The 14,522-nt window shown below is 38.7% G+C and overlaps 1 protein-coding gene across 1 annotated transcript in view; it reads left to right on the top strand.

The window, feature by feature from the left end:
• The first annotated feature begins 2,783 nt into the window (after window positions 1–2,783).
• The window catches only part of LOC119505499 (contactin-associated protein-like 3), a 249,225-nt gene continuing 237,486 nt past the window's right edge, over window positions 2,784–14,522 (top strand). Inside the window, exon 1 of the mRNA XM_037798314.1 lies at window positions 2,784–2,929. Coding sequence (XP_037654242.1) covers window positions 2,845–2,929 — 85 coding nt within the window. The 5' untranslated portion in view covers window positions 2,784–2,844. The remainder of the gene's footprint in view (window positions 2,930–14,522) is intronic.

Raw genomic sequence — 14,522 nt, 5'->3', positions numbered from 1 at the left:
CAATAACACTCTTTCCTCCTTTAGCTCTTTGGCCATGGGTGGTAATGGCTTTCTGCTATTGCTAGTCTTTAGGTGCTACAGCATCTCTTGCTGGGTCTCCTAACTTTTCTTTAAAGTTTGTTCATTTAAACTTTCTAAATGAATTCTGCTTTCTGCCTGAGTCTTGACTAGTGCAGTAGTGTATTTTTTTAAATCTAATTAATATCACATTACATAGAAAATATTATTTAAACAAGAATTCTTAAAGATGTAGCATACTCACAGGAGTAGTACCATTTTGGAATTAAAGTGCTCTTGGAATGGCAAGCAAAATGTGGTTGCATTTTTAGCATTGTTACTCCATTTTCTAGAAATGAAAACTGCAGCACTATAAATTCTAGATTGGATCAGAAATGCATATAGTATATTACTAGGAGAGAAGATGAAATGGCAGAATGATAATGTAAAGTATAGGGTAAAACCTCACTGAAACACATAAAAAGGACAACCCCATGTACAGGATTGTATATATTTGTATAAGAACAGAGAAAACTGTGGAAGGATATATACGATTCTGTTCTCATTGGCTACCTCAGTGGGGTGGGAGGGCAATTACTAATGCTTCTTTATACAATTTTTATAGTAACCTTCCTTTTGTAATTCAAAAAAAATCTAGAACATTTTTAAAGAGCTTATCTTCATGAACATATTCTTATAATTGATAAGTAAGTAATTAAACACACCTCACTCACTCATGGTATCTGTTCCAAAGTAATACACTGACATCCGAAATACGTGCAATTAAAATTTAGATTTTATTATCTTACACTCTGGTTGAATTATAAAAGTGTTTTAATTTGCAAGGGCTGCTGTAACAAAGTATCACAGACTAGTTGGTCTAATTTATTGTCTTAGGGTTCTGGAGACTAGAAGTCCAAAATCATCGTGTCGGCAGGGTTGGGCTTTCTGAAGTCTGTAGCCCTCTGGTGGTGACTGGTTGGCCATCCAGGACTCAGTCTCTGCCTCTGTCACAAGGCCATTGGTCTCCTCCTGCCTTCCACTCACAGTGTCCACATTTCCTCTGCTTATAAGGCCTCCAGTCATATTGGATTATGGCCCACCCTGATTCAGTTTGGCCTCCCCTTAACTAATAACATGTTCGGAGTTCCTATTTTCACATGAATTCTCATCCACAGGCCTGGGAGTTGGGACTTAAACATGACTTTGTGGGGGGCGTGATTCAGTCCACAATGGCAATCATTATCCAAATTAAAGTATATAAATATAATATTTGTACTTATTATCTAGGTTAAAGTTAAGCTGAAAGAAAGAAGTTTCAACATTTTGATTCCTTTGTTATGGAAAAGAGAGACGAATGAAAGTAAAGCTAGAACATATGAAACATATCTGTTGTATTTAACATTTTTTCTAAAACATCCAGCGTGCTAGTCAGGTGTCTCAAATTTGCGCCTTCATTTGTCCTATAATTGTACAATGTGGGATGGTTGTAGCAGACACTATGCTAATAGAAAAAGTGATTTCTAGAGCCTCACTACTCTTAACTCTGCAAGTTCATTGTCCACATCACCACGGCACAAGAGCCTATGCTCATTTTAAAGAAAATTTAACAGTGCGGCAGTTATAGCAACATAAAATTCACTTATACATACATATATGTATGTGAAAGGATTTTCAGTCTGACCAACAAACTAAAATAAATGAATGGAAATAAGTTTTAAGTCAAAGGGGGTAAATTCCCACAACAACTAATTACAAGAAGAAAAGTGCAGCTACTCTTTGGTCTCAGCATTTAAAATCCTCTGTGCATTTAGTATCTATCAACAATCTTGCCCTTTTTGAACCAGTTTTAAGTGTTATTGATAAATGTATTAAATGTGTATTATGTGTATTTGGGATAGAATTCATAAATATCGACATACTTCTGTAATGTAGTAAAAGATGCATTTATAATCAACACAACAGCAATTTTGCTCAAGTGCAACAAACTGGGTGGCTTCCAATAACATTTTTTTTGTCATCTCACAGTTCCGTCCATGATGGACAAAATATCAAAGTTTTAAGTACGGGTAGGATCTGACCCTGCTTTTGCACAAATTGGCCTCCTCCGCTTCACCCTAGTCCTCGCCCTACTTCTGCCATTCCACAAGTTGGCAGGCTGGGGGAAACGAGAGTGGGTGTGCGTCTGCAAATAAATACACTCTACAGAGTTATTTCTGCTCCACTTTCCTCTTTTGCATCTAACCAGAACGCGGTTTTCCCTGGAACCTCTCCATGAATTCGGTGAACAGCCGAGTGACAATGCCTGGCGCGTTCTAACCCAGCCAGAGCCTCACTGAGAAAACCCGGGAGTGAGTCAGGACAATCTGCCGCTGCTCTGTCCTACGGCTTTCAGGTTTAAGGGCCAATAGACTTGGGAGAGGAGGTAGCAGGGCGGGAAGGCCGCTGATGCTTGCCTGTCCCGCTCTCCTCCCAGACTCGCATTTGCCACCTGCCACCTCCGGGGACGTGTGCCCAGGACGCGCCGCGAGCGCGCAGCCTCGGGGCCCGGTGCGGCGGCCGCGCAGCCACCCAGCGCCCCTGGGAAGCTGGAAGCGGGTTCCGCGGCTTGGTCCTGGGGGATCGCTGAAGCTGTGGCTCCGGGGGCGGAGCTTTGGGGGAGTGGCTGCAGGTGGGAGGAGAGGCAGAGCCTTCTCACCTCGGAGCGGGGGCTGCTTGTGTGTGAGTGAGGGGACAGAGGGGAAAGGAGCGCCGGAGCCCAGGCGGGCGACTGCGAGTGAGCGGAGAAGCCGCGCGCAGCGGGCGCGGCTCACGGTCTGCTCTTCTGGGCGCCCAATTGAAGTGAGCATGGCCTCCCTCACCGGAGCCTTTCTCAAGATGCTGCTGCTTCTCCCCACCCAGAACTGGAGCCTAGTAGTAGCAGGAAATCCATGTGAGTACAGCAAACGATTTAAAACTTACACTGTGCTATCTGGAAACTTTGCATTTTTATTCTTAGTAATATTTACAACAGGAATTGCAGCACATGCTCCTGAGATAAAGAACCTTAAAAAAAAAACACACAAAAAACTCTTAAGTATAATCCTAAAAATAGAATTCTGTTTACAATGAGACTTTCTTCTTGTGGAGTCTAAAGTATGTATGCATATTTTGACTTTTTTATCTATCAATATCTATATTTGAATATTCATTGCGAGAGGTCCTATTTTATGCACCCCCTGAAAATAGCGTCTTAATCAGGGATTAGCTTACTGTAATTCTTCCTTTTTTGGGATTGCAGCATTTTTAAAGAATTAAGTCTGATGGGGGAATTAACTGGCAGACATTACATCATACTGCATCAACTTTGATGTTACTTTACAGTTTTGCAGACCGTGGCCCTGGGAGCAGCTTTAGAGTTAAGCAATTCCAGTGTACTACAAGGGGCAGAGTATCTGTAGGCCAACCCAAATTTAAGAACCCAAATTTAAGAGTCTTTCCTAACTGCTAAGGGAATAGCACTTGGGCAGTCCCTGGACAGCGGCTTCATTTCTATTAATACAGAGTTTTTAATTAAAGACCAAACATAGCCAGTCATTTTGGTAATCTTGAAAATTATTCTTCACTGAATGCTAACTTTTTATATTTTGTAATTTGTCAATAAGTTCTCTGTTTCTGACTAACCTTGAATTACTAAAAACTGAGGCAGTCTCTATTTCTAGACTGGGCTATGATTCTAATATTACAGTGGTATTCAAAATAACTCAGCAGAATCTAATTCACCCATCTTTTACCACACCTGAAAATGTTCAGATTTCTGTTTTGCTCAGATTGAAATCTGTCAGGGAGACATCTTCCATTCTTGATAATTTTAACTGAGCCATGGGATTAGAAGTTTTATATTTTTCTCCCTATACTCATTTAAAAAAAAAAAATTCATTCACTGGGATCTCCCCAGTTTCTGCATCAGCTTTCTCCCACCAATTTCTCTTAAAATCAATTTAAATAAATGCTAGTGACCATATTCAGAAATTTACCTTGCTGCAGTAAGGGTGGTTCTTGGTGATGCACTGAAGCCCTCATTAGAAAGTTTGCCACAGCTCAACGTTCTTCTACCTTGAAGGCTGAAGTATGGGCCAGTCGCACCCATTACACTGAGGTAGGCAGTTTGCATCAAGCGTCATCTTCAGTCATGCCTGACATAATACTGCCACGTGTTTGCCCTCCCCAGCGTGAACTGCTGACCGCTTTGGTCAGATGTCCCACCCTGTTTCAAATACAATTTTAATTTGGATTTGTGAGGACGCTTTGCAAGTAAAACGGGGACATTTACATATAATCAAAATCCTTGTGTCCTGAAATAGAAACTTGCATTTTGCTTAAATAAGTAAATGAATAAGAAATGAACTACTTGTAGACAGTCATCTTAAAAGTAACTTGGCAATCAACTGTTAAAGCACCACAACGACAAAATAAATCACTAGAGGTCACTGTTACTATTTAATCAACAGACTTCAAGGAGCTTTTCCTTGAGGAAAATAAAACAATCAAGCCTGAGGTGTACCCTAGTATTTCCTTTCCTTTTTATGTCCCTTAGTTGGGATTATTCTTTATTGGCAGGATTAGTTGTATTGATAGTTGTTTGCTTGGAACCAATAGAAGGATTATGAAGCTGACAGAAGTTAGCTCTTCTTTTTTACAGTGAATATTTCCTTAGAACTCAATGGGCATCTAGATGGTCTATGTAGAAAACACAAATAAACCATCAAAATGGACTTGATCACTAGACTCAGGATTTGGCCAATCACTGGATGACATTTAAAATTTCAATAATAGTTTTGCATTTTTTCAGTCTTCTTTTGTTAAGGAAGTCTTTAGTATCCCCATGTTCAATAGATTTTCTTAATTTTTAAATTAACTTTTAGCTCTAAGTAATTGTTATGGATAAGATGTTATAACTAATAAAAAATGAAACCATCTTGCATACCAATAAGAAAGTCCTGGAGAACTGTTTATCAATAAGGACATTTAAAACGCTCCTTCTCATGTAGACACCACAACTTGCTCAAGCTATTTACAGCTAGTTCTCCAGAAGCAAATCAGCCATCCACAAAGGTGGCTGGTAGCTGATTGCATGAAAAGGCTCCTTACAGGAAATAAGGTCATGAGAAGAGCTCTCTAAACATTTGACATTTTAGGGATTCTATGCATTTTAGCTTGAACATTAGTTGATCTTACTAAGGAATGGGGAACATTTATGTTAGGAGGATTCTGTACTGGGAAAATATTTTCTAAATGGCCATATTCATAGATTTGTTTTTTTCTTCTCTTTTGGATTGTTCTGCATACTCTTTGTTTTTCTGAAACTGAAATATATAGAATGGGCCACATTTTTTGCACTTTAGGAGAGTCAGCAATAACACAAAAAGCAATGATGAATCATTTGTTTTTTCCTCTGCACTCTTTGATAGAATTGGGTATAAAATTTTGAGAACAGAGTCTCAGTCTTGCCTTTTCTTTATATTGTTTAATTGGCTATTGTTGGTTCCCTCACTTATTACCAAAGGACATGAATAAGCACTTCATTTTATGAGCATTTTTGTGACTGTCATTTCTTTCTGAACATGAAGACATTGTGGTGTTGGGAGGACGGCAGGGAGGATTTGACTTCCATTGTACCTCTGGTTAATTGATACCTGTGCTTAGTAATAAAGTCTGATTAGTCACAATTTTTTTAAGAGTCCTTTTCCTTTTCTATGAAAACAGTAGGAAGAATAAAAATAATGATCCAGGCTCTGCACAGTCATCCTAGTGATATAAAATCAAATGGTTGGGCAAATTTTGCAGAAATGTCAATAATTGGTTAATGCTGAGCAATAGCCATTGATGTAATTTTTCAGCAGATTAATTTATTTTTAGCTTTTTTCTTTCATTTTAATTTCAGATTTTTTCACCCTAAATAGTTCTGTTTTCCAAGTTAACCAGGTAAACTAAGCCTACCACAGTATTTGTAATTTGACAGTAGGTGTTTAGAAAGGAAACTCATTTATGATATGAAATGTGTCAGGGAAAAAATCTCAGAGTATAAGGATAATTATTTTAGCAGATATTTCAGTTTGGATTTAGTAATTACCTTTAAAACAATCTTCAGGTGAGTAACAGACTGTTAATTTAGTGCCAAATGCTACTTTATATAAAATGGAGTTCAGAATGACTTTGTTCTTTTCCTTTAAACTGTATAACAATTTTACAGAGTAACCCATAGAAATGATAGTCAATTCCAATAATATGATTGGGTCATGAAAAACAATCCAATTACTTGCTTTTCTTCTTCCCTTCCCTTCCCTTCTTGAACAATTCAGTCCAAAAGCCATTCATTCGAAGGCCATGCAGGTAGGCACCCATGCTGGTAGTGGGGAGATCCAGCAACCTAGCACAGCAGGGGTCAAAGACTCAGCAGGGCAAGGAAGGTGGGTGGGGGTGGAGGCTGGGGAGCTGGTCGCTGCCCACAGCAGGGTAATAGAGGTAAGAGTGTGATGAGGGGGAGTCATTTCAGATTGAAGGAGACTAAAAGATCATTACAGCTAAATGCTATGTAGCGTTCTAGATTGGGTGTTTTTGCTATAAAGGACATTATTGGGATTTGGTGATGCTTGAACAAGAGTTGAGGATTAGATATTGGGACTATATCCATCTTGATTTCCTATTGTGCTGGTCATGTTATGGTTATGTAGAATGCTCTTGTAGGAAATACACATTAAAGTGTAAGAGCGTGGTGAAGCGTATTAGCCTGGTTCTCGAAGCTTCTGTGATTGGTTCAAAATACAATGTTTACGTTAAAAAAAGTCACTGAAAATTGCATTTCGAAGGAAATACAGACCACTTTAAAGAACTCAAAGGACTAAATGAATTTATGATTTTACCTATTAACATGTAGGTTAAACATAAAGAGGTTAAAAACTTAAACAATGAGAAATAACAGTATTTTTGTTTATGACTCTAAATCAAATTGACCTGTGTTTCTCAATGACAAAGCAGTGCTTGCCATTGGGATCGCTTGCCAGTTCTTTGGAGTCTTTGGAGGCTGTGATTTCTACATCAGAGTTCTTCAAAGTGATCTCTACAGCTTGGTTTTCTAAATGAAGGCCTAATTCAGCAAAATCTGGTCTTCCAGAGCAGGCTTCCTTCTCTTTTGGAAAGAGTTTTGGACTTGCTGAAAGGTTGATTGCCCTTGAGACAGTTGCTCTACACTGTACAGCATTTAGAATAGCTGAATTGCCTATGACTGCACATCTCACAAATCTGTTCTGCTACTGCATAAATATCAAGATATTTATTTTCCATTTGACATATACAACATATGAAGTTTGTTTTAAAATATCTGTCAAATATGATATACTGTATAGAAGAAATCTGTAAAATGCATTACTTGTAATAGCTTTAATTGGACTGTGGGAAATCCGGATTTCTAAAGAATGGAGTGTATGTTTAGCTTGTTTAAATTTTCACAATGAAATTATTACTCTGGGAATAAAAATTTAAAAAGTCATAAAATGAGTGGTTAATGATCCTGTTTGTGTCCAGTTAATGAGCATTTTTGTGTGTGTAATAATATGGAGAGTGAAGTCTAAAAATATTGAATATTTTTAAATAATTTGAAGTTGTAAACATAGGATTTTAATTTAAGCATTCTACCCATTTAATATAGCAGCAATGAAAATTACTTTTAAGAACTAGATTAAAAAAGGAAAAATGGTCTAATGGGTATAGCCCTAAAAAAATACACTTTTATAAATGTATCTCATGTCTTAAGAGTTTGAAAACAAAGATGTTACTTGCTTCTAATTCAGAGATGTATTTGCTTCCCCTTGACAATTCAAGTGTTTACAATGAGGCTTTAAGAGGATATTAGATTAAAAACAACATACTGGATATTTAAATTTATATGCCTTCCAAAGTTATATTTATGTTTTTTTTATGGAAATAATAGTTCCTTGACTTAACTTATTCTGTAGTTAAATGCATGGAAAAATATTTAGTAAATATCATGATTTCTCTATAAACTATGCAATTAGGAGAATGATACACATATCAGAATGCTTTGGAAGGCTTGGGACTGGTAGTTGGAATCCTTATGACCTTGACCTTGAACTTTCTGGCCTGTTTCTTAGATCTTCTCACTGTCCTTTGAATGTAAGCCAACGTTTATAGAATTTCAAACCCAAATGGAGGGATTTCTTTGGAAATTGAGCAAGCAATTGCATCCCTCTTTGACTTACTCAAGTGATTGTCTAAAACATCACCTATCACTTTTAGATATCAATTAAATTAGAGCCACTTCTCATATAGGAAGATAATAGTTTGTCTTAGATTTTAAAATCGATTAACCCTTTGACAAGCTGGTAGAATTTTTTATAGACTTTTTCATTTTATTATGAAAAATTTCAGACATACAGAAAAGTTAAAGAATTGTTCAATGAACACTCATATACCCACCACTAAGAGTCTAAAATTAACATTTTACTATACAGTATTTGTTTTATCACCTATCAATCCATCTATCCCTCTATCCAAGCCTGAATTCATTTTTAATGCAATTTTTTTAGAACATCGTCATTATTCCCCCCCAAAAAATAATAAAAATTTTAAATATAATTAAAAAATACCAAAAACATTCCATACCCCTTATCTCACCTTATCATTTATATATACATTTTTTGTCTTTATTTTATTCCTCATCTGCCCATACATTGGATCCAGGGAGTGTCAGTCACAATCACACCGTCATACAGGAAAAGCTATATAGTTATGCAGTCATCATCGAGAATCATGGCATCTGCATTACAGTTCAACAGTCTCAGGCATTTCCCTCTAGCTATTCTAATACACTAGAAACTAACAAGGAATATCTGTATAATGCATAATAATCATATCCAGAATGACCTCTCAACTCTATTTGAAATCTCTTAGCCACTGAAACTTTATTTTGTTCCATTTTTTCCCCCTTTTGGTCAAGAAGGCCCTCTCAAGGCTCATCCCAGGAGTCAGGTCCCATGTTGCCAAGGAGAATTACACCTCTGGGAGTCATATCCCATGTAGGGGGAGGGTAGTGAGTTAAGTTGCAGAGTTGGCCTAGAGAGAGGTCACATCTAAGTAACAAAAGAGGTTCTCTGGGGTGACTCTTAGGCATAGTTATAAGTAGGCTAAGCTTATTCTTTGCAGGAATAAGTTTCATAAGGGCAAGCCTCCAGAGAGAGGGCTTGGCTGATCAAACTGGGAGCCCCCATTGCTTAAGAGATAGCAGGAATACCCCAGGTAGGGAAGTTTAACAGTTCCACATTTTTCCCCAGTCGGGCCTCAAGGGGACTTTGCAAGTACGTTTTTATTTTCTGCCCAAAATATTCTGGATGTATTGGGGTATTACATTCAAGCTGGTAGAATTTAAATTGAATATGGTGTTTCAGGGGCAGTGAGTCAATGGAATGCATTGAAAAATCTATCACATTTTTATATGAGTAAGTAATTGGATAGGGGATGGATGGAAAAGAAGCAGTTTTAGGGAAATTAGTAACACACTGTTCCAGTGTTGCCACTGAATCAAGTAAAATTAAAGTTAGAACTAGATGGTTTCATGTTTGATACCAGTAGCAGAGAATATTTGCTCTTTGAATTGACAACAGAATGAGGGATTTAAAAACATACTATTATGCCTGTTCTGATGCAATTAAGCATTCTCCACCACACACACACCTCAAAGTGTGGAAGGGAGTGCCCTCTCACCCATCCTATATTTAACCCAGCTTCTGACTGGTCCCTGTGGTCTAGTGTTTTTGAACATAGCAGTGAAGATGGAGAATGGCTAGAAGGGGCTTTGATTTAAAGACCACTAACTCTAATAAGAATATAATTTAACTTTGAAGACAAATCAACAGTTAACACAGGTATAGAGAGAAAAGTATGTTCGGCATTTTAAGGATTTTAAGGATTGTCACTTTGGTCTCTCAATTTCAGAAGACTATTTTTCTTTTTGAGGATTATGTCTCTGTTTTAGCATCCTGGGCTGCTCAAGTAAATTCCATGAAATGGGTTGGCTTAAACAATGGGAATTTATTTGATTACAATTTGAGGCTGGGAAAATGTCTAAATAAAGGCGTCATCAAGGCGATGCTTTCTCCCCAAAGACTGTGGCGTTCTGGGACTGGCTGCTGGTGATCCTTCATTCTTAGCTTGTCAAATAGCATGGCACATGGAGCATCTCCTGGTCTCTCACTTCTCTTCTGGGTTCCATTGATGTTCAACTTCTGGCTGCTCCCTCTGGTTTTCTCTCTGTATGTCTGAATGTCATTCTTTTATAAAGGACTCTGGTAACAGGATTAAATCCATCTTGACTGGGCTTGGCCACACCTTAAGTGAAGTAGCCTCATCCAAAGGTCCTACTTACAAGGGGTTCACACCTGCAGGAATGGATTAGATCTAAGAACATGTTTATTTGAGGTACATACAGCTTTGAATCGCCACAATCTCCATTACAGAAATTAATTTAAGGGCTCGGTGATTCTCTATTTTAAGTACTTGTGATATAAATTCACATTCGCTATGCTTCAGATGTTTGCTATTTATTGTAAGATGATGGGTATAAAAAGCGATGCAACATCAAAGGGGAAAAATAAAAATAAACAAATGTGCAGTGTTACAAAGCTCTTCAAATAGCCTGTTATTCCATTGTGTGTATGATTCTTGTGATAACTTGAACAATTTTACGGCACAAGGGGAAAAGTCCACATTTTTGTTTAGTACAGCCTTATAAACCTACAAAAATTCATACTGGTGGCTGTTACAGAGCCTAAAATTTGCAAACATTGCTAAAAGTTAGAAGTTCTGGATTTCTCCAGTAGAAAAAATGCTTTAGCTTTAAGAAATAGTTTATCTCCTTTAGTTCCCATGGCCTGGTATCAGTTTGAGGAATCTTTAGAAATTGTAATAAATCCAATCTAATAAAATATCCATCATATCAGTTTTCAAATTTGTGAATAATACTATAACAATATTTTGCTATTCTTCATGGGTAAAAATAACCTTATAGACACTTTTTTAATAAAACCTGGACAGAAAGAGATATTTCAGTAGTGATGATGGGTTTTACTGAATCAACTCCATTTTTGCTTGTTCCCCTGTAAACAACAGATTTCATTGGTTAGAAGGCAGGTTATATGTGCTAGAAGACAATTATCCATGGGTCTCTAATGTTTTTTCATGATTTGTGAGTCAGGTACTAGCTTTCCAAGAATCTTTGCATAGCAGATTCCATAAAAGTGTCTAAACTAAGGCACCATCAAGAGGGTACCTTAACCGAAGAAAGGCTGATGGCATCTGGAAAACCTCTGTTAGCTGGAAAGGCACATGGCAGGCATCTGTTGATCCTGGGTTGTGTTCATCTCTCTCAGCTCCTGTGAGTTCATGGTTCTTTCACCTAGGACATTTCTCTCCAAGTGACTGTGGGTCCTATCTTAGCATATCCCAGGGCAAACTCTGGGCTTCATCTCTTAGCTAATGTCCTTCTGTCTGCGTCTCCAAGCTTCTCCAAGTGTCAGCATCAGTGCCAGCTCTTAACTCCTTTCCAAAATGTCCCTCTCAGCTGCTCTGAGCTCCTTCTGTTTGTGAGCTCTTTTATAGGACTCCAGTGATTAAATCAAGACCCACCCTGAATGGGTATGATTCATATCTCCATGGAAATAATTCAATCAGAGTTATCATGTACAGTTGGGTGAGTCACATCTCCATGGAAACACTCAATCAAAAGGTTCCAACCTAATCAACACTAATACGTCTGCCCCCCCTAGATTGCATTAAAGAATATGACTTTTGAGGGGGACACAATACATCCAAACTGGCACAGGTGTCTCAGACCACTCACAGTCCTTGCCAGTGTACTTGCCTGTGAAATGGTCTTTCTTTTTGTGAATATAAGTGTAACATGAAATAGGAAATAGTGAGACATTACCTATAGGTTGGCAAGTGTTTCACTATAAAAATAACCTATGTTGTATCATTAAGCACGGGTAGGTAAAAGTTTTAGAGGAGAGGCCAGGCAGCTGTTTTTTCCCAGAGATAGCACCATTGGGCCTGTTATACTCATTTTACTCTTCCATTTTCTTGGATGTGAGCAAGAACTGCTGAGCCACCATTCATCCTGTTGGTTACCAGTTTTGATTGTTCTTGTTCAATGTGTTTTTTATGGCAGTCTCTTCCTCCTTCATTGCTCCATGTAACACCAATCCCCTTTGATGGCCCCTACTGTATGTTCTATAATAGTTTAAAATGATACCTATATTCCATTTTGGAAAGTCTGAGATCTCAGCTAGGGTTTCCCCCAAAAAGCTGAGCCCACAACATGGGCTTAAGTGCAGTGTTCTGGTTTGCTAATGCTGCCATTTTGCAAAACACCAGAAATGGATTGGCCTTTATAAAGGGTATTTATTTGGTTACAAAGTTACAGTCTTAAGTCCATAAAGTGTCCAAGGTAAGGCATCAACAATAGGGTACCTTCACTGGAGAAAAGCCACTGGCATCTGAAAAACCTTTGTTAGCTGGGAAGGCACGTGGCTGGCTTCTGCTGATCCTGGGTTGTGTTCCATCTCTTCTCTCAGCTCCTATGTGTTCTTCAAAATGTTGTTCTTGGGGCTTTTGTCCTCTCTTAGCTTCTCTGGAGCAAAAGTCTGCTTTCAAAGGCCATCTCCAAAATATTTCTGTAAGCTGCAGCTGCAGGCTCCTTCTTATATACGGCTCTTGTAAACTAATCAAGGCGCATGCTGAATGGGTGGGGCCACACCTCCATGGAAATTATCTAATCAGAGTTATCACCTACATTTGGGTGGGTCACATCTCCATGGAAACAACCTAATTCAAAGTTTCCAACCTAATCAACACTAATACAACTTGCCCCACAAGATTGCATCAAAGAACATGGCATTTTGGGGGGCACAATACATCCAAACCTACACATGCAGGTAGTTTAGTTTGGAAAGAGACCTCATAAAAAGGAGTGGGGGGCTGGAAATAGAGGAAGAAGGAAAGAACATGTATTAGTTCCTATGGCTGCTATAACAAAGTATCACAAACTGGTTGGCTTCAGACAGCAGCAATCCATTCTCTCACAGTTCTGGGGGCCAGAAGACCAAAAAATAAAGGTGTCAGCAGGACCACACTCTCTGAAAGCTAGAGCGGAGGATCCTTCCTTGCCTTCTGTAGCATCTGGTAGCTCCAGATGTTCCTTGGCTTGTGGCAGCATCACTCCCATCTCTGTAGCCATCTTCGCGTGGTTGGCTTCCCTCTCTTTCTGCATCTTGGGAGGTCATTTATCCACCGGTGCTGTCCCCAAGAAAAAGCATTGCTCTTGGAGTGTTAACTGCTTGCTCTAGTGTAAGGAAAGCAAGTGAGTTGTTGCTGGATTACTGCAGGCATTCCAGGACAAGATAGCTGAGATGCCAAGAGGCAGAAAGAGAGCAAGCTTCTTTGCACACAGGAAGGTGCTGTCAAGTTACACATGTGTGGAGCTGGTTAACTCGGTTAACTAAGCAGGGGCCAGAATTGAAGGTGGGCCAAGAGGAAGTGAGGCTGGGACAGGGATGGCAAGCCATAGAATAGCTCATGATCACGACACATGCATCTGCAGAATGCATCTGTATATTGATTCAGTTTTGACACATTTATGTTAAGGAAGCAACTTTGCTTGCCTGCTACATTTCACTGTTAGATTTTTCAACATTAGATTCCAGCTCTTAAAAAAAGCAAATCTGTATCTTCATAGACTTTATCTTGTCTGTCTCTCCAGCTTTTTCCGAGTTACTAATCCCCTCCACATCAGTCCTGCCCACACAATGCAATGTACCCTCAGCCGCACATGTCATTTTTTCCTCATCAACGGAACTTTGCATATAGTTTTCCTTTTTCTGGACCACCTGCCATCTCCTTTCCCTAATTTCTCCTGGAAAATTCCTCCAGACCAGACGTCACCTTCTGTGTGATGCTTCCCTCACCTCACCACCTCAGCTTCCATCACTCACTCAACGGCAAATCCACAAACCTTTATGAGCCTTTCTTACTACACTGAGTAAATTGCTTTGCAGTGGACTTTTTAGTGTATCACTTTTGCAAGACTGTGATGTATTTGAGAGGCGTTTTTATATCACCAGCACCTAGCAGAGTGTCCAGGGTCTAATCAGTACTCAATATCTATAGAATGATGAATGGATCGAAGTCACAGATGGAATGGGTTAATGGAAATCCAAGGAACCATGAGATTGAATTATAGTTATAGCAATCAGGGTAGTATTATAAAATGAAAACTGGAAAGGTAATTTTGACCTAAAAGTCCCTTTACTTTTGCTGCTGTCTTTCTGAACTCAAATGCTGGCATTGCATTTATATTGACAAATATCACTTAATTAGATTCAAAACTTCATTCCAACCTGTGAGGGCCATTTAGATTCTGATTCTCTTTCCCCCTTTTTATAGCGTCTGTAATTTTGATGCCTCAAATCATATTT

Source organism: Choloepus didactylus, chromosome 10 (genome assembly GCF_015220235.1).
Source record: "Choloepus didactylus isolate mChoDid1 chromosome 10, mChoDid1.pri, whole genome shotgun sequence".
Classification (NCBI taxonomy): Eukaryota; Metazoa; Chordata; class Mammalia; order Pilosa; family Megalonychidae; genus Choloepus; species Choloepus didactylus.
This window is presented reverse-complemented; position numbering and strand designations above follow the sequence as displayed.